Genomic DNA, 20,380 nt, shown 5'->3' with positions numbered 1-20,380 from the left:
AGCTTTCAGAACAGCAAAAGAATTAGAACATTTTCAAATAATTTTAATTAGTTTATTTAAAAAATTTATATACCACAATCTTGTTTCCCTACAATTATCACATAGAACATAGACATGTCTAAATAACATCATTAATCGTCCCTATTATAAACAAGGATAGAGCGCAAATTCAATCAATTCAGAAATACAAGCAAGCTTTAAATCATACATTACTGTCAAAAAAATTCTAAAAGGCTATTATCGACTGAAATATACCTTAACATAATGTACCTGCCTAATATTCAAAATCCTACATGGCATTCTTTCTCCCCTAATTCCACTATCCTGGAATTCTTAGAGACCTGACACTGCCAAATCCGCCCACAAACTCAAATTATCTTTCCCCTCATTAAAAGGCATCATGTATGCAGGTAAATTAGGGAAATCCCTTTTCTTCAAATTCACTGAGCTTTGAAACAGCCTCCCTGCCCCGCTGCTGAACCTAGGCTCATTCTAATTATTCCAAAAGCATCTGAAAACCTGGCTTTTCTCCAAAACGTAAAGCTATTTAAAATGTAAAGCTAGCTATCCTCTTCATAACCTCTAATTTCTTATTATGTCTTTCCCTCATTGAATTTACCTGTAAACCGTGTCAAGATCTATCTTTATGGAGATGATGCGGTATACAAACTTAAGGTTTAGTTTAGTTTTAGTTTATAAGAAGGCATTGGCAAATAGTTGAGTCTTCAGCATTTTCTTAAAATTCATCCTCCCCCATACAAAACTGCAGGATACCAGGCAAGGCATTCCATAGTTCTACAAACTATTATTAAAGATAGAACTGAAGCCATTTGATAACTCAAACGAATTAGTTAAACTCACAAGACAAATTTTTGAAGATTTTTCCCCCATTCTGTGCAAACTTTGTAAAAGGATCCACTGTATTATCATTGCTATGGAAAATCATATTAGAAAAATGCCTTTCAGTATTCAGCATACTAATTTTCAAAATTCTATTAGGTGTGTGTAAGGTCCATTTGTGTTGAGTTGCAGAACTTGTCTGTTGCCATACGTGCCATGTCTGACCTGAACTCCATCTTCAGCACACTGTCCCTTGGTAGCCAGTTCTTGTTCACAACGTTGTACAAATTTTGAATATAAAGCCATTCCTTCTTCCTTCCCAATATTGTAATGGTACTGCATGCCTCGTCCCTTCACTTTCCCACCCAGCGTGGCCTGAGGGATTATTAAAAGGTCACCAGGCAGTTCAAGCACTGATACACGCTGACCACTTTCCATTTCGCACAGTTTCACATTTAGTATCGTATTAACTGCAAAAGAAAATGTAAAACAAAATATTGCACTAAATCAACAAGAAATAAATTATTTAAGCTGAAAAGTCCAGAAAAAATACTTGTACAGTCGTAATAGTGTTTTTCAGGATTTTTTTTTTTTAAAAACCTCCCATATATTTATAAAATTAGGAGGTTAGTGTTCCTAGTAACCTAGCAAAGGTAAAACTTATTCATATCTGTTTTCTTTCCTTGAATCCTGATAGTCCACATGAATAACTTGTGACCCTTCTCACCCAATAGATGGAGATAGAGAACTACCTTATACCAATGATGTCACTGGAATAGTTGAGTTTCTCTATCCCCTACTACCGGTCACGAAGGAATACAACCCATTTTTGTAGACTGGACTAGCTGAAGTTTAGCAACTCTGCATCTAACTTCAAAGACTAAATGCTAAACTAATATCTTATAGTACTTTATCTATAAAATGTTTTCCATTTCCAAAAATGCTAAAATGTTAAAGCACTGTGCAAATGTAAGAAATTTGGGTACACTATTTCTACCCAAAATATGAGCCTGGATTTCAATATACAGGACTTGTTTCCAAATCCACAAGTACTGCACATGTTGCAAATCCTGTTTATTAATATTATTTATTGATTTGATATACTGCTTAAAACATTCAAGGATCAAAGTGGTGTACATAAATTATGAAAAGGGGGAAAAGAACGCCATTAGTAATAGGAAAGAGACACCTTATTTCCAAGACCATGCAAACTAATCTAACAGAATGTATCAGTCTATACTTGTTCCAGCTGACCCAACTGCCCGCCTCACTTCCCAGCACCAGGTAAAGAGATAGAGAAGAAATGTGTCTTAAGCAAAACCTTGAAGTAAGAAAGCAATTGCTCGAATCCAATATAGATTATAGTTTTAAACTCACTTGGAGTGTTATACAATATCTTTCATCCCATTTGTTAGATTTTGTAAAAGTACAATAATGAATTGAACCCAAACCAAGTGTTATAAATTTTTAATAACTATTTTGCTTCTAAAACAAATTATTGGGTTCAGTTTCCAAACAGGGTCTAATTCCTAGAGTGGTGTTGTAGAGATATAGGAAAATTAAGCCCTTATCTTGATAATAATCTTTCTAGTAAATAAGCACATCACTCTTGAACCTGTGAACTGTGTACCTCTGATCGCAAGATCTGGTATAGAGAGCTTCATTTACATTTTTTCGCTCCACCTCCCCTCACTGTGGGCTGTCCTGTAATTCTTCAGTTCGTATCAAAGCAGACTGTCAGCCCTAGAGAAGAAACCTAACAGGGAGGGGTATGGAGATTCGTATCACAACATTTAACATGAAACCATTTAAAACATATAATGAGGTGAACGAACAAGCCATCTGCACTATCAATCTTGGAGTTCTGAAAGACAACCCCCCCGGTCTCTTCAAAATAGGGGTGGTCTCCCCTATTCTTGACCTTGCTGGACAGAGGAAAGAAACAAGATATTCAGTAATATGGACATGTCTGAGACAGTAGGCAGGCTAATAAACATCTGACTGGGCAGGCTTCAAGAATGATGTGCCTATTTACTAGAAAGAATATTACCAAGGTAAGTACATAATCTTCCCTTCTAGTGCAATAGGCACATCATTCTTGAACCTTTGGGATGTACCAAAGCAGTCCCCAGAATCTAGGGTGGGATAGATGAGCCTGCTCAGTTCGATAAGCAAGCTAAGAAGCCAACCAGAGGAGGTTGGTGGGTTGTGAGAATATCTGCCTGCTGTCCCTGGATAACACTTGTTACAGTAAGTAACTGTGCTTTATCTCAGGACAAACAGGCAGCATATTTATTTATTTATATCCCGTCCTCCCAATAGCTCAGAAAGAGTTACAAGCTAACATTCACAATGGAAAACATTTGGGACAGTACAAGACTATACAGCAACTTAAGTACAGGAGAGTGCAGAAAGGAGGGGGAATATAAGGGGGTCAAGGGGTAGTTTGCAGTTAGAATTTCAGTTGAAGAGGAGGATCTTTACTGCTTTCCGGAAGGTCATCAGAGAGTTCTGTAGTCTGATTTGTGGGGGGGGGGGGGGAGTTGGTTCCAGAGATGGGGGATTAAGTGGCTGTTGGAGCGTTTGTGGGTGGTTTCTGACAGGAGAGACCTTCCTGGGGGGATGCATAGGCGTTTCTCTGTTTCAGAGCGGAGGAGGCGGGTGGGGATGTACAGGGTTAGCTTGGATCATATGTATGCTGGGGGGATGGTGTAGAAATCTGCGGTATATAAGAAATAAATTACATTACATTACATCAGGGCCTTGAAAGCACAGCATTGGTTGACTGGGAGCCAGTGCTCTGTGCGGAGGGCTGGGGAGTAGGGTCATGGTAGCTGAGGTTGTGTAGGAGGTGGATTGCTGCATTTTGTATGCGCTGGAGGCATTTGAGATCTTTTTTGGCCATTCCATTAAATAGGGAGTTACAGTAATCCATCCTGGAGAGAACATAGACATAGAGGAGTTGGGCTAGGTCAGGTTTGGAGATAAGGTTTGTGAGACATGCGAGACTCCCTAGCTTACTATGATGGGATGGAAGGAGAGTTGGCCATTAGGAAAATAAATTTTGCAATACTGCTTGGCTGAAGTGACCATTCCGTCTGGAATAAGATTCCAGACAGTAGTGTGATGTGAATGTATGAACTGAGGACCAAGTAGCAGCTTTACAGATTTCATCAATAGGAGATGAGTGAAGGAAAGCAACTGAAGCTGCCATAGCTCTGATTTTGTGGGCTGTGATACGACTCACCAGCGACAGCCCAGCCTGAGCATAACAGAAGTAGATAAGAAGAGGCCAACCATGTGAAAATCGTTCTTTTGGATACAAGACATACCAACTTGTTAGGATCAAAGGAGACAAAAGTTGAGGAGATGTTCTATGTATCTGAGTTTTCTGTAAATAGTAAGCCAATGCTTGTTTGCAGTCCAGAATGTGAAGAGCCGTTTCCCCAGGATGAGAATGAGGCTTAGGGAAAACCACTGGAAGTACAATAAACTAAGATGAAATCCAGTGACGACTTTAGGAAGGAACTTTGGATGGGTGCGAAGCACCACTTTGTCATGGTGGAATACTGTGAAAAGGGGATCCGCCATCAGTGCTTGAAGTTCACTGAATCATCGAGCTGAAGTTAAGGAGACGAGAAAAAACACTTTCCAAGTAAGGTACTTGAAATGAGCCTTAGACATTGGTTCAAAAGGAGGCTTCATCAAAGCAGCAAGGACCATATTAAGATCCCAAACCACTGGAGGTGGTTTAACATTGAAAAGTCCTTTCATGAATATGGACACAAGAGGATGAGCAGTGAGAGGTTTACCATTAACTGGTCTATGAAAAGCATGGATAGCACTGAGATGAACTCTAATTGAAGTGGTCTTGAGACCTGAATTGGATAAATATAGAAGATAGTCCAATACTGAAGATACAGAGGTGGATTTAGGCTCGTGATGAAGAGCACACCAGGTGGAAAACCATGTCCACTTTTGCTGGTAGCATGTTGCATAAACGGTTTTCTGGATGCTTCCAAGTTTAATCTCACAGGCTGAGAAAGATGACAGTCAGCCGATGTTAGACCAAGAGGTACCAAGATGTCAAGAGTAATGCTGAAAGAATGGGATACAGAAAAGATCCGTGATTCTGTACGAGAAGAGATGGGAAAACTTGAGATATTGGTTCCTTGATACTGAGTTGAAATAGAAGGGAAAACCAGGGTAGTCTGAGCCACCGAGGAGTTATAAGAATTATGGTGGCCGATTCCTGCATGAGCTTGACAAGCGCCTTGAGGATGAGGAGGATTGGAGGAAAGGCATAGAAAAAACTTGTGAGTCCAATGCAGCAGAAAAGCATCCACTTCCAGGTGGTGAGGAGAGTACTGCTGGGAGCAAAACTGGGGCAGCTTGCAATTGTGTTGTTCTGCCCCCATATTCATAAAGGCAGGGTTTGGTGCTTGTGCCCGTGCTCTTCAACATATTTATAAATGACCTGGAAATTGGTACGACGATCAAGGTGATTAAATTTGCAGACGATACAAATTATTCAGAGCAGTGAAAACACAGAAGGATTGCAAAGACCTGCAACATGACAACATCCTCGAGGAATGGGCCCTGACATGGCAAATGAGGTTTAATGTGGATAAGTGTAAGGTGATGCATGTCGGTAACAAAAATCTTATACACAAATACAGGATGTCCGTTTTCCATCAGGTTTTTTTTAAACTTTAGTGCTGCTAGCTTCCAGAATGCTGCTTCAGTGCTGATCGTCTCTAAGTATACTTTAGTATTACTATTTTCTAAACTACAACTTTATCCTCATCAAGTGTTGAATACACTTCCGCTAGCAACCCAACCCCTGAGATGAGCTGGTAGAGTGTTAGATTGTTTGCAGAAGGCAGAATTATTTAAAGCAACTGAATTGTAAGTCTATTTTCTTTGTTTTGCATTATGTATTAAAGACTGCTAAAGGAATTAAGAACTAGATGCACTAAAGAGGGTCGGTAAAACCATGTGGTCTGCTCCAATCTAATTTTTGGCTGATTCCAAAAGATCTATTGATGCACAAAAAAAGTTTGCATGGAAATGATTTGAGCAGAGTTTTGTCGTAATGCCTGTCTGATCCTGCCAATGAATCACTGTGAGTGACTCTCACACATGTGCAGAACTGGCAGGGGAAGCCCTGAAGCAGCCTCCTGCCACTCAGCTGTTCGAGACAGGAAACCCTTTTTTTTTTTTTTAATGGATACAGATGTTCTGCATTACACACAATATCTGTCTCATTAAAATAAAAAAGCATCCCCAGCCGTTGAAGGCCCTCCCCAACAACCCTCCCCCCCGATAAACCAGCACCAGACACCCCCCCCATGCCAGAGAACATCATCATGAGGGATGCCCGCTCCCTCTTGCCATGCCGATCCTCCCGTGCAAGAAAAAATTGGCAGGAGGGATGTCCACTCCCTGCCAACAGAGTGCCCCCGCCTGCGCCAGGCATCCCAACCATCCCTTACCCCCCAAAAAGGCAGGAGGAATGTCCACTCCCTCTTGCCACCAGATGCTCCCCCAACTCCCCCTCCCCTTTGTCAGATATTGGGAGCAGGGCAGAAACTCGGCCCCTCCTGCCCCAAGGCCCACCAATCCAAAAGGTGGGCCTTCCCTTCCCTAGTGCATCATGTGATGCACAGGGAGAGACCTTAGGATCCTCCCTCTGTATCCTGGCAAAATACATTTAACAACTTTAACATAAGTAACTGTGAGCAACTGAACATATTACTTTTCCACATAGTCCCCTTGCAAGACGACACATTTGTTGTATCATTCAACTAGCTTCTGCATTCCTGTAGAGAAGTTTTTCAGCTGCTCCCGAAGCCAGGTGAGCACCGCATCCTTTACTTTATCATGCCTTGTCTTTTGCTCTCTGAATCGCAGTGATGCACCCATGTCTCATCGCCAGTGACAATTCTCTCCAGAATATTTGGATCTTCATGCTATCTCAGGAACTGGGTCACAACCTCCACACACTGTATCTGTAAGCTATTTGGGAACCCATCATGCACAGACTTTCCTATATCCCAAGTTATCATGCATTATCGCAAATGCAGATTCATAGCCAATATCCAAATTTGCAGCCAACTAAGACACTATTATCTGTCAGTCTTCTCTAATCAAGGCATCCGCCCTGTCAACGTGCTCTTGTTTGTGCGATGTTGATGGGCGACCTGAACAACCTTCATCAGTTACACCTGTTCTTCCCACCATAAACCTTTTGTTAATTCATGGTGCTATGTCCATAACGAGTCAATATCAGACAGTGAATTTCCACAGGTTTCACTCCCTCTGCCCAAAGAAAGCACAATACTGCACATTATTCTTTGATGGTGCAATCTTGCAATGGAACGTCCATATTTCAGACCTCATGGCTGCCACACGACTAAAAGCTGAGCGCTGCACTGTACATGGACAAGCTTTCCAATAAGCGATGTACAAGTACATATGTTGCATTTTGCTAGCTCTGTTATGGTTATCATGTAATTTAACAATTGCCTTTAATGATACATACATAGGTCTGCTTAAAAGTTCTCAGCCCAACCAACGAAGTTGGGGCAGTCGCCATTAAGGGCTATACATTTAGTCCAGTGATTGTCTACTTTTTTTGTTCCATATTTTTCTGATGGAATGAAAAAAGTGGAAAATCACTGGATATAGCCCTCAATGAAACCTGGCCCAACTTTGTTGGTTGGGCTGAGAACTTTTCAGCAGCCCCTCGTATATACATACACTCAGATTTGGAGCAGCTTTCATCAAATGGAAAATAACATCACCCTTATCTACTTTACTCTTTGATATCAGGACAATGCTCCCCTTCTATCAAAATTTGATCCCAACCTGTCCATGGGAGTTACTGTACCTCAAAATTGATGACTAACCAGAGAACAAGCACTTTTTGACACAAACTCAAAAGCTCTAGAAAGAGGTCTGTTAATTCATCCCAATATTATTGTTTAAAAACTGTTGATTTTAAGGAAATGTTTCAACCTGGCCAACAAGCTGAAATGCCCCAGGAAGATACAGCACTGTTTTATATATAAAAGAACATACATTTTTGCTTTAAAAAGCTGCTTCCTCTAAAATTGGAGCTTGGTGCCTGCCAAAAGAAATCATACCCCACCTTTAATGTACTCTAAATGTTGCTGAAATCTGGAAAGAATATGTTCTTATACCAACTACCCAGTGGACACTGGAGGCATTCAGAGAGTCAAGAACAATGTTTAATACAATTTCAAAATATACAAAGTACTCCACTTATACAGCTGAAAGTCAATTCTATCGAAAGAAAAAGCCTCAGGTCTTTTCCGGTAGAGTTCAAAGCTCAAACCACCTCCGCCCACATCATTGGCTCAAAAAACTTCCATTTAGAATGACAATTGCCACAACAATTCTTTGTTATGGGACTGGGATTTTAAACAACCTTGCTGACAACTATGTTAGATATAATTCCAGTGTCGTCCTATATATAGCCAACGTTTCACGGGTCTTAGACATTTCTTCAAGGCTCTCGAATTTCCATTCACCCTGCACAGTTTGGGCTGTGTCACTCTCTCGATCTCACCAGCGTCCTCACCAGCAGCAGTGGAAGTCTGAGAGCCCTGAAGAAACGGCTAAGACTTGTGAAACGTTGGCTATATATAGGACGTCACTGGAATTTTTTCTAACACAGTTGTCAGTAAGGTTGTTTAAAATCTCAGTCCCATAAAAAAGAATTGTTGTGGCAATTGTCATTCTAAATGGAAGTTTTTTGAGCCAATGATGTGGGTGGAGGTGGTTTGAGCTTTGAGCTCTACCAGAAAAGACCTGAGGCTTTTTATTCCAATAAAATTGACTTTCCGTACTTTGTATATTTTGTTATTTATTAAAATTTCAAAGCAAAATAATTTAACATTTTGTTGAAGTGGTCACATTGTTATTGAAATATTCAAAATCACCAAATCATTAAACTAAAGTGCTCAGATTACTGCAGACTACTGGGAAATTATCATACCAAATTAAGGATGTCACCTTAGAAACTAAAATCCAGAAACGGGTTTCACTTTTTTGTTATTAAGATACTACAATTATACCACCTACCCATTTTTTGAATTACTGCTTCATCTGCTCCGTTGAAAAAGCATACATAGGTTACCATTCCTTTTTGAATCTACAAACAATTGCAAAAGAATGCCATATTTGAATTATAGCAACAGATACAATATATTTATAACAGTTAAATATAATGTAAATTTTATTTGACAGAACTGAACTTACTACCTCCTGTTTCTGAAGTTCTGGAAAAACATTCAACAAGTAAAATGAAGTTACTGATCTGTAATCATAGGTGCCAGCTCTGTGGGTGCCCGAGCACCCCCAATATTTTTGGAACATGACCGCAGACACACTATTAGCACTACTATAGTGGGGGAGGGGCAGTTCGCCCCAGATGCAGCTCATCGGGGGTGCTCCAGTCCAGAGTCTGGTCTTTCCAGACTGTGGCCTGCAAGCTTTAGGCCGCTGGCAGCATTAATGAACTGAACACGCTGCCTTCTGAGGCTCCGGGAGCTTTCTTTCTGCTGCAAAGTCCTGCCTCTATGGGAACAGGAAGCTGAAGCAGAAGAAAAGCTTCTGGGTTCACCCGAGGCAGCATGTTCAGCACATTAACACTGCTGGCACCTCAATGCTTACAAGTGGCAGAGAGAGAAAGAGAGAGAGGGAGAGAGCGAGAGAAAGATATGAGAAATGTCAGAGATAAAGGAGAAAGCTACCAAACTGGAAGGAAGAAAAAAAAACTGCCAGGGAAGAGAGAGGAGAGAGAGATGTCAGACCATGGGGAAGGGAGGAAAGCAGAGGCGAGATGGAAGGGAAGGAGACAGAGATGCCAGATCATGGGGTGGGGTTGGGACAGAAAAGGAAAGAGTGATGAGAAAAGATGCCAGATCGTGGAGGAGGAAGGGAAGGGAAGCAGAGGAGAGAGATGCCTGAGCATGGGGGAAGGAAGAAGGGAGGTAGAGATGCAAAGAGACAGGGATCTCAGACCATGGGGAAAAGGCAGGGAAGGGTAAGGAGAGAGAGATGTCAGATCATGGGGAGAGGGGAGGGATGGAGAGAAATGCCAGTGGATGGGGGGTAGGAGGAGATATGGAAGGGAAGGAATTGCAACCATGGAGGGAAGAGGAGGGAAGGAGATAGAGATGCCAGACCATAAAGTGGGGTGGGAGAAAGATGCAAGGGAAGACTGAGATACCAGACCTGGTGGGGGGAGGAAAAGAGAGGGATGTCAAACCATTAGGAGGGAGAGATGGATGGGAAGGAAACAGAGATATCAGACTATGAGGTAGGATGGGGTGAGTTGAGAAAAGAAGGAAGGAGAGGAGAGACATGCCTGAGTTTGGGAGAATGGGGGGGGGGGTGGAAAAACAGAAGGAGATAAAAAAAATATGGACAGAGAGGTGAAGCTGGAATGAATCATGTAAAAAGGAAAGAGGGGAGACAGGCTGGATGGAAGGGTGAGAGGGTAGACAGTTTGAAGAAGGGACAAAGAAAGAGGGCAGATACCATATAGAAGGGGAGAGAGCAGACAGTGGACGTAAGGGGCAGTGAAAGTGGACAGATACAATATGGAAGGAAGTGAAGAGAAAATGAGGAAAGCAGAAACCAGAGCTAAAGGTAGAAAAAAAATATTCTTCTCTTATCTTATTGCTTTAGGATAAAGTAGTATTGTAATTGTGCTGATAAAACATTTATTAATAGAAAATAGAAATAAGGTGATCTTTTTATTAGACTAATTTTAATATATATTTGACTAACTTTCAGAGATCAAAACCCCCTTCCACAGGTCAGGATACCATTTAACTGCAGTATACTGTACTGAAAGTGGTTTTGGCATCTGAAAGCTAATTGAAAAATATACTAGTCCAATAAAATGGTATTATTTTCCATCTTTTGTCTTCAATTTTCAAGTTTTATTTAAAATTTGATTAAATACTTATTAAAATTTCTAAGCGATATACATCAATTAAAATGGGGGAAACCAAATATTTTTTAAAAACAAAAAATACATGTCTGAACATTCACCAAAACTAGACTGATTTGTTGAAAAAGGAGGGAACTACAATTTTAAAGTAGAGGTGACATTTAAGGGATGAACAAAAGGAGGGTTGAGTAAAAACGAGGAAAAGAATTAGGGTGCCTTAATGGTTAGGCAAGTAAACTTACCCCCTCTTTTACAAAGGTGTGCTATGATTTTTAGCGTGCGATAAATATTATCGTGCGCTAAACACTAATGTGTGCATGTTATCCTATGAAAACAAAAACAAAAAACTGTGGATACAGATGTTTTGAAGATAATTTATTATACACTGACATTTAAATATATGAAAATTCAATTAAAAAAGTACAATGATAAAAAATACAGTGATAAAAATCCAACCGGACCCTACACAGTCCGTGTTTCGGCGAACACGCCTTCCTCAGGGGTCCAAGGGTTTGCAAACTCACATATAAAGAATTGGACTTTAACATGTGAGCAAAGACTACCGCAGACAAGCTAAAGTAGCAAAAAAATTCTATGGCCACGTTAGCTGTTAGCGCACGCGTAGATTCAGCATGCGCTAAACACAAGCTAAAATGTTTAGCGCACCTTTGTAAAAGGAGCCCTTAGTGGTACTAACGCCCTAATCATAGTTTTCAAATGCATCCTTAACAAGAAAACATTTGAGGGAGCCTTTAAATCTATTTAATGCGGTTTCCGCCCTAATTTAAATAGTCAGGGAGTTCCGGACCTAGGGGGCTGTGACTGAGAAAATAGTCGTGCATCTCGTATTGATCATTTTCAACGATGGAATGGAGAGGTGTCTTATTTCTACTTGTTAATTTGTAAAGCGGCGATTGTTATTTGTCTTTCTTTTTTTCAAATTTACTTCTGCTGTCTTTATAGTTTGTACAGTATTAGGGGCATGCATAACTGTTTCTGATTCTGTGTGGTGTTTCACTGTATGCAGTCTGGCTTCTTGGCATTTCAGTTAGATTTTTGTCTACATATTTCTAATTTTAGTTTGCAATTACTTCTTGTATTCCAATCTAGCTGATCACCCGGCATCGCCTGGATATAAATTCCGTTGGATTTTGGTTTACATTCACTTGAACATTCACTCGGGGATTAACATCACACAAATTTTCTGTTATCACTGAAATAAGGCATTTACAGGGAAATTTTAAGAAGGTTACGCTGCCAAGGCCTTAATCCTGAGCGTTAGAACTGCTTCCTCTTCATTTGAGTCTGCTTAGAGACATCAGGAAATATAAGAATCCTTTGGCCACAAAACAGAGCCTTTTTTTACTTTCCTTTTTGTAAATGTTCATGATGATACTCGTGGATTTTCCTGAGTTTGTTTTACTGTATATATAATTTGTAACAAATGAAAAAAAAAAAAAAGAAATATTATAGCTTAGTTATCACATTTTTTGTAGTGCTCAGAGATAATTAAATGTCAGACCTCGGGACGAACCCGAACAGATGAACGTCTGTGTCTATCACCTCTAATCATCGCACTTATCTATAATATAATAAAAGCCTAAGCCGTGCATGCGCACTCCCATCGTGTGTTCCGTTTTCCGTGCGCTGTAGGGCACCGCAGATAGGAGTGCGCATGCGCGCAAAACACTCTCTCCTCTCCCCCGAGGCAGATGTTGTTTGCGGCAGCTGTGGGCCGTGCTGTTCTTCGGTCTGCCCTGCTCCTTGCCTTAGTATATTTTTAAGTTGAAAGACGAGGCAGCGGCTCCTCTCAGGATCCCCACCTACGTCGGAAGTCCGATGCAGTCGGGGATCTTGAGAGGAGCCGCCGCGTCTTTTAACTTAAAAATATACTAAGGCAAGGAGCAGGGCAGACCGATCTTCAAAATGGCCGCAACTCCTGCACAGAACGCCAATCCAGGGGAGCTTTTTAAATCTTCAGGCGCGAGCGGCGGCTTGCCGCACGCACCCCAACGCCAAGCGCCTTTTTTAAATCTTCAGATGCGAGCGGCGGCTTGCCGCAAGCACCCCAACCTCCAAATGCCAAACGGCAGCTTGCCACACACGCCATGACCTCCAAACCCCCTGCCGCCATCTATTTTCCCCGTCCTCCCTCTCGTCTGCTCACAGCGTTTAACTGAAAGCGCTGCGCTGTGCTGCCACTGGCCTCACTATCTTCTCTCCACTGCGGCCCGTCCTCTCACAACTTCCTGTTTCCGATAGGGTTGGCCGCAGTGTAGAGAAGACACCGAGGCCAGCAACAGCACGGTGCAGCGCTTTTCTTTGAGGCAAGTAAGTGCCTTGCGTATGCACAGGGGGAGCAGGAAAGGAATGCTGATGTGCGGGGGAAGGGAAAGGGGGAATGCTGCTGCTACACAGGGAAAGAGGGGAATGCTGCTGCTCAGGGAAGGACAGAATGCTGCTGCTATACAGGGAAGTGTGGGGGAACGCTGCTGTACTGGGAAGTGGGGGGAAGGGAAAGGGGGCCAGGGAGCAATCTTGGTTTGCTTTGGGGGGGGGGAGACAAAAGAGGGCCAGGCAGGCAGCGCACGAGAATGAAAGAGAGACAGACAGAAAGAAAGACAGACAGACAGAGGGAGGGAGAGAGACAAAGAAAGGAAGAAAGAGACAGGGGCAGAGAGATAGAAAGAAAGAAAGACAGATAGACATATTCTAGCACCCGTTAATGTAACGGACTTAATGACTAGCTTTTAATAAGTAAGAAAAATAAAGCAGTGTAAGAACTGCATGAACTTATCTGAAAAGTCTGCAAGTGGTATTCAACAGGTTGAAGTGTAAGAACTGCATGAACTTATCTGAAAAGTCTGCAAATGGTATTCAGCAGGTTCTTAAGTATTAAAAATGGAAGGAGCAGATGAAACATGTTAGGTCTGCTCCTTCCATAATGCGCTTGAAAATATATAGAAAGATCATTGGGAAAACTATTTGAAGATAAGTCCATGCTTAAAATGAAATTGATATTAAGTTCATTAATTATTAACGTATTTATTTAAAGAGAGAAAAAAATACAGTACATAAAGCAGAAGCACTTTAAAATTAGAATAAAGAGTCATTAAGGTATAAAGAAATAACGAATTGAGATTTAAAATTTTTTTTTGAGCCGGTGATAAGAACACATAAAGCTCACCGCGATGAAAAAATATTGAGGCGGTGGAATGGTGGGGCTGAGGCTCATTGAAAAACTAGTACTATAATAGAAGTTGAAGACAAATCTAAAAAGGAGGGGGTTTAGAGGTATTTAGAAAACGAGTTGAAATTACTACCTCTAAAAAGAAAAGAGAAAATAGATTGAAACATCATTTTATTATAAAGAAACTGAGGTTTCGCTATTTCAAACATATGAAACAGCCATACACAATAAAGCCAAAAGATAAATTTACAAAGACCAGAAGCTTAAAATAAAGCTTCCCAGCATTCGCCGAGCAAGAATTCTCCCACTCATTTTCAGTGCTCAGAGTTCAACACAAAATTAAAACTGCACTTAAGCAGAAGTCACTCTGATCTTCAGTCGTTTTTGTTCTTTCACTAGAAACAAAGGGGTAGGAAACGAGACGCGAGAAGACGGTAATATGTCCAGAGAAATGATCTCTGAAAATGTAAACCGGTGAATTTAGAATAACTTTTCCGCACACAAAATAAATAACCGGAAAGTTAGACCAGGAAACGCAGTTATAAACAGAGACGATAAAACTATAAGAAGCCGCCCATCTACGAACTCGACTTTATCTACCTCCACCCATTCTGCGGGCTCCTGCTCCGTCGGGGGCTTCACCTGCAATTGGGCACTTAGACATTGCTGCAAAACCACCCGAGCTGCCAACGACCGCTCTTTAGTCGCCATTGCGTGCTAAGGATGCGGATTACGTCATGACGCACTGCCTCGGGAAAGCTGGAACGCCTACTGCGAGGTGGCAGGTTACGACTGTGCGTGCGGTAGGTGGCGATGTCACCATGAGCATCTTTAATTATGTTGGTAAAAAACATGTGACCTCCTTTTATTAAACTGCGCTAGCAGTTTTTATCGCTGGGAGCCGCGCTAAAAACTGCTAGCGCAGTTTAGTAAAAGAGAGTATAAAACGGGGCAAAGTAATGGGTGCGTTATGCATATCCCTCTTTTACAAAACCGCTATTGCGGTTTTTAGCGCAGGCCGGCAGGCTGAATGCTCTGCGCTGGCCTGTGCTAAAAACCGCAATAGCGGTTTTGTAAAAGTGTGGGGGTGGGGGTGGGGTTAGTGGATAAATGTACCAGCAGGGCAGGATTAATTATTCAGTGGGCCCTAGGCACCCAAGCACACTGGGCCCCCTGGACCTGCCCCTCCATGGCCCTACCCCTCCCTACCTCTGCCTTCCTATGTCCCCCCCAGCTCCAGAAGTCCAAGTAGCACCTTCTCCTTTATTATTCAGTGCAGCCAAATTTGCAGTCTTCAAAAGGCCACAGGTAGGAACCTGCCCACAGCTGACCCAGAAGCCTTCTCTCTAATACAAAATCCCAGCATCAGAGGAATGGCTTCTGGGTCAGCTGCGGGCAGTGTGTAGGAACCGCTGCCCGTGGCCTTTTGAATACTACGAGTTCACCTGTGCTGAATAATGAAGAAGCAGGGCAGGATTAATTCGTCGAGGGCCCCAAGGCACTGTGCCCCCTGCCCTGCCCCGCCCCACTCCACCATGCGCCCAGGCGGAAACAGGAAGCTGCATCAGAGGGAAGCTTTGGGCAAGCAGCACCACTTGCACAATTACAGTTCCCGTTGCCTTTCTTACCCACATTGCTTGCTAGTCTTACTTTCCGTCGATGGGGGGGGGGGGTGCGTTGCCGATCGATGCTGGAGGGGTCCATCACCGTTTGGAAAAAATAATGTTGATACCCTCTTTCATTGGGCCCCCCTGACCATTTCGGGCCCTAGGCACGTGCCTACTTGGCCTATTGGTTAATCCTGCCTTGTGAAGAAGGCAGGAGGAGGCAATACTTGGACGCCTGAAGCCAGACACAGAGGCAGGTACACTGATGTCATCAGAGCAGGCAGCATTCTGGGCGCCCCTGAACTCTGGGGGCCTGAGGCATGTTCCTACTTGGCTTACCCTTTAATCCTGCCCTGTATACCAGTGAGATGCAGGACTCGGCTAATTGTTAGTAAGCTATATAGCCACATCGGGTTTCCATATGGCTCCAGAAAAAGGAGGATGGAATAAGACATCCGGGTTTTACTTCAATTGCTTTCAGTAGAAGTAAAACCTGGATGTCTCAATTAATCCTCATTTTCTGGAGCCATATGGTAACCCTAAGCCACGATGACTGGTATAGTAGGCAAAATCATAATAGCAGGATGGAGTACCCCCACACTTAAGGCTGTCAACTGGAATCCAGATTCGCAGGACAAGTGTGAGCCAATCCTGACTTTATCCCTTTGCATGCAGGAACTTGTAGTTCTGATTTCCCCACTGAATTACCTAAGAAAAGTAAGACTACACTACAAGTCCCTGCATGCACTGTGGTAAATCCAGGACTAGATCAAACCCTGTCTTTCAAAACTGGATTCAGTTGGCAGCCTTACTCCACAGCTCCCTAAAAATCCTGATTAACACTATATTGCTCTAGGCAAATTTAATTTGTGACCCTCCCCCCTCTCCCGCTGCCCCATACCTTAATAGTTAGCTTGGTAAATTCCCAGGCCAAAACCTTCCTTCACTTAGTATACACATTCAAGCACAAATTTAAATGAGTGTCCCCACCACTGATATCCACTCACACTTTGCTATTCAGATTCACAGGGTTGCCAAGTGGCTGGTTTTCAGATTGGCTGTTTTTTCAGTAGCCAGGACCCTTCAAACTGCTAATAGGAAAGCTGTTTTTTTACTGATGATGCAGACATAGGCACCTAGTATCCCCAACCATGACCTTCCCCATCTCCCTCCTGCTATGCCCTCCACCACTGCTGCTGCTTTTCAAGACCAGCAGTAGCACAACATTGCAACCTCTATGGGTACAAATACCTGCTCTGGTCCTGCCTCCAGCATCAACTTTGTTCTGGAAGGAGCAGTACTGGCTGAAACCTTACATCTTTTTGTTTTAATTGGTGCTGGTCCTGAGCTGCAGTCCTGATGCTGGGGAGAATAGGGGCAGGAAAAGAACAGATGCTGATGATATGTTTTAATAGTATTAAGCAGGATGGATTTGGGGGGTATCAACAATAACCTTCAATAAGATATACTGTGTCACAGGGACCTGGAGCAATTGAGGCTTCATCATATACAGAGGTCCCACCATATGAAGAACTAGCTGATGTCCCAGCGTTGCACGGGTATTTAATTATAGCAATAACACTGTAAATGGATTCAAATAAAGATACTTTATAGTGGTGAATGAAATTATTGTTTTACAGCTTAATAAAAAGTACAATATTCAAATTATAATGTGAAATATTTGACAAAATGAATACAATACAACTAACGCAAAACGTGATTATAAACAACATTTTTAGTTTCACCTCCAGGAGCAAGAACATATAAATTGTTGGGTGAAACCCACCCTTGAGCAAGCAACATAGAGTTGTGGGCCGAGAGACCCCCAGAACATATCACCCCAGGTAGTGAGGGATCTGCATACCAAGTTTCGTTCAAATCGGTCAAGCCGTTTTTGAATTACTGTGAGAATGGCAGCTTTTTACATTTTTTCCATTGACATGAATGGGTGATATCTGATTTTCTGTTTGTAGCTCCGCCCACGTGTGCAGGTGGGCCGCAAGACCCCCAGAACATATCAGCCCAGGTAGTGAGGGACCTGCATACAAAGTTTCGTTCAAATCGGTCAAGCTGTTTTGGAATTACAGTGAGAATGGCAGCTTTTTACATTTTTTCCATTGACATGAATGGGTGAAATCTGATTTTCTGTTTCTAGCTCCGCCCACGTGTGCAGGTGTGCCGCGAGACCCCCAGAACATATCACCCCAGGTAGTGAGGGATCAGCATACCAAGTTTCGTTTAAATCGGTCAAGCCGTTTTTGAATTACTGTGAGAATGGCAGCTTTTTACATTTTTTCCATTGACATGAATGGGTGAAATCTGATTTTCTGTTTGTAGCTCCGCCCACGTGTGCAGGTGGGCCGCGAGACCCCCAGAACATATCACCCCAGGTAGTGAGGGATCTGCATACCAAGGTTCGTTCAAATCGGTCAAGCCGTTTTTGAATTACTGTGAAAATGGCAGCTTTTTACATTTTTTCCATTGACATGAATGGGTGAAATCTGATGTTCTGTTTGTAGCTCCGCCCACGTGTGCAGGTGGGCCGCGAGACCCCCAGAACATATCACCCCAGGTAGTGAGGGATCTGCATACCAAGTTTCGTTCAAATCGGTCAAGCCGTTTTTGCGTGATCGCGGCACATACACACACACACACATACATACACACATACATACCTCCGATTTTATATATATAGATTATGTGCAGAACTGCAAACTGAAAGCTGGTTTACTGTCAGCTCAGCAACAGCTACCACACGAAGGTTGAGTGTGGGTAACTGCTGAATTTTGACCAGCAGATGAAGTTCTCTTCCAGGAAGCTATGTAAGCAAGGCCCCGTATGCTGAAATGAAGGCTATGGTGATGATCTTCCAGCACACAGTATCTACAGTTATCTACATGAAGGCCTGACACAATGGCTCCCAGCCTGGAAAGCCAAGAGGTAGAAGAGTCATTGGAGTAGGCAAGAAGTATGCAACTCTGTTTGGCCAAACAGGTTGAAAAGGTGACGGTGAAAGCTAGAAGGATGCTAGGGTGCATAGGAAGAAGTATGTCCAGTAGGAAAAAGGGTGTCAGGTCAAAAACTCACCGGGACAAAGGCGCGTGCAGACAATTGAGCGCAGCGCGGAGGCGCGTGCTGCAGAAAATTACTGTTTTTAAGGATCCGATGGGGGGAGCGTGGGGGGGAACCCCCCCACACTTTACTTAATAGAGATCGCGCCGCATTGTGGGGGCGTTGTGGGGGGTTTGGGGAGTTGTAATCCCCCCACATTTTACTGAAAACTTCACTTTTTCCATGTTTTTAGGGAAAAAGTTAAGTTTACAGTAAAATGTGGAGGGTTACAACCCTCCAAACCCCCCACAACGCCGGCGCGATCTCTATTAAGTAAACTGGGGGGGCTCCCCAACAAAAACCCCCGTCGGAGCCCCTAAAAACTGTAATTTTCTTCGGCGCGCGCCTCTGTCTTGTGCTCAGTTGTCGGCGCACGCCTTTGTCTTTCGCGGGGTTGTCTATGAACCGGAAAAGGGAGGAATTGATGTCCCAGTATAAGACTCTGGTGAGACCTAATTTAGAATATTGTGTATTTATTTAAAAATATTTATAACCCACTTATCCACAAATCTAAGCAGGGAACAAAGCCACATACATAATAACAGTAAGTAATACATACAATTAAAATACAACACAAAAATAAAACATCATTACAAAAACCTAGAAACCCTCCCACAATTCTGGAGACCACATCTTCAAAAATATATAAAAAGGATAGAGTTGGTCCAGAGGAAGGCTACTAAAATAGTTCATGGTCTTTGTCATAAGGCATATGGTTACAGACTTAAAGATCTCAATATGTATACTTTAGAGAGGTAAGGGCGGGAGAGGGGAGATATGATAGAGACATTTAAATACCTATATGGACAGGCCATGTAACAGTGGACCACTGATCTTGAGATCATCTGGTTCTTCCACATTGCTTGTCCCAAAGCTGCAATACTGTCTGAGCAGACTCTTCAAAAAAGATAAATGCAAGAATATGCCCTATGATACTCTGTAAGACTGGGATAAAACAGTTCCACCAGTGGTCTTCAGTCGCCCATTTGGGGGAACCACTACATATTTGAGACATGAGTTTACTGTCTTCATAGAATGAAATCAAGGCTTGGAAATAGAGGTACAGTAATGCCTGATTGTGTCAGGGAAAGTGCCTCCAGGGATAGTTTTACACAACACCATACACACGCTTTTCTGGTAATGAAAGATGAACAGACAGGCACAAGGGGTGGTACAAGACGCTTCAGAGTGAGCATACACAGATGTTCACTTTGAGGCAAGACAGGCCTTTTGTACACTGGAAATCTTATTTACAATTACAGTGAAAAATTCAAAAGCCAAGAGAAGAGAATAGTTACGTGACTTGTTATGGTTCAGATACTGCTATCCCTGTTCATATCCACAGCTTGTCACATCACCTCTGAAAAATTAAATCTGTGCTGCAAGCATGCATGCAGTTTCAGCCTCCTGATAGCACCTTGACAGCTCTAGCTGACAATACCCTGCACAAGTTGCTTTGTGCTTCCACAGAAGAGATCAACTAAACTGACCATTGAGTGTATTTCCACATTCTTTGACATACAACAGGAATATATTTCTATGCAACCAACACCAGTGTTATGAACTGAACTAAAGCCTGGCACAGTTATTCTTCACACAGCAATATGGTGTTGCCAAATATACCTAAAGAAGATCATCTGAATA

General features: G+C 42.5%; 1 protein-coding gene across 2 annotated transcripts; it reads right to left on the bottom strand.

Moving 5' to 3' along the window:
* Positions 1-674: 674 nt before the first annotated feature.
* Positions 675-14,809, bottom strand: DTD2 (D-aminoacyl-tRNA deacylase 2). Of its 2 annotated transcripts, none has more exons than XM_033950849.1 (3): positions 14,661-14,809; positions 8,950-9,019; positions 675-1,310 (listed from the first exon to the last, which is right to left on the bottom strand). In XM_033950849.1, the coding sequence occupies exons 1-3, from the start codon at positions 14,727-14,729 to the stop codon at positions 985-987; spliced, it is 465 nt and encodes a 154-aa protein (XP_033806740.1). In that variant the 5' UTR covers positions 14,730-14,809; the 3' UTR covers positions 675-984. The 2 variants fall into 2 exon arrangements, with proteins under 2 accessions (XP_033806740.1, XP_033806739.1); XM_033950848.1 differs by having other exon boundaries at positions 14,619-14,806.
* Between the last annotated feature and the right edge of the window lie 5,571 nt (positions 14,810-20,380).

Source organism: Geotrypetes seraphini, chromosome 7, assembly GCF_902459505.1.
Source record: "Geotrypetes seraphini chromosome 7, aGeoSer1.1, whole genome shotgun sequence".
NCBI classification, from domain to species: Eukaryota; Metazoa; Chordata; class Amphibia; order Gymnophiona; family Dermophiidae; genus Geotrypetes; species Geotrypetes seraphini.
This window is presented reverse-complemented; position numbering and strand designations above follow the sequence as displayed.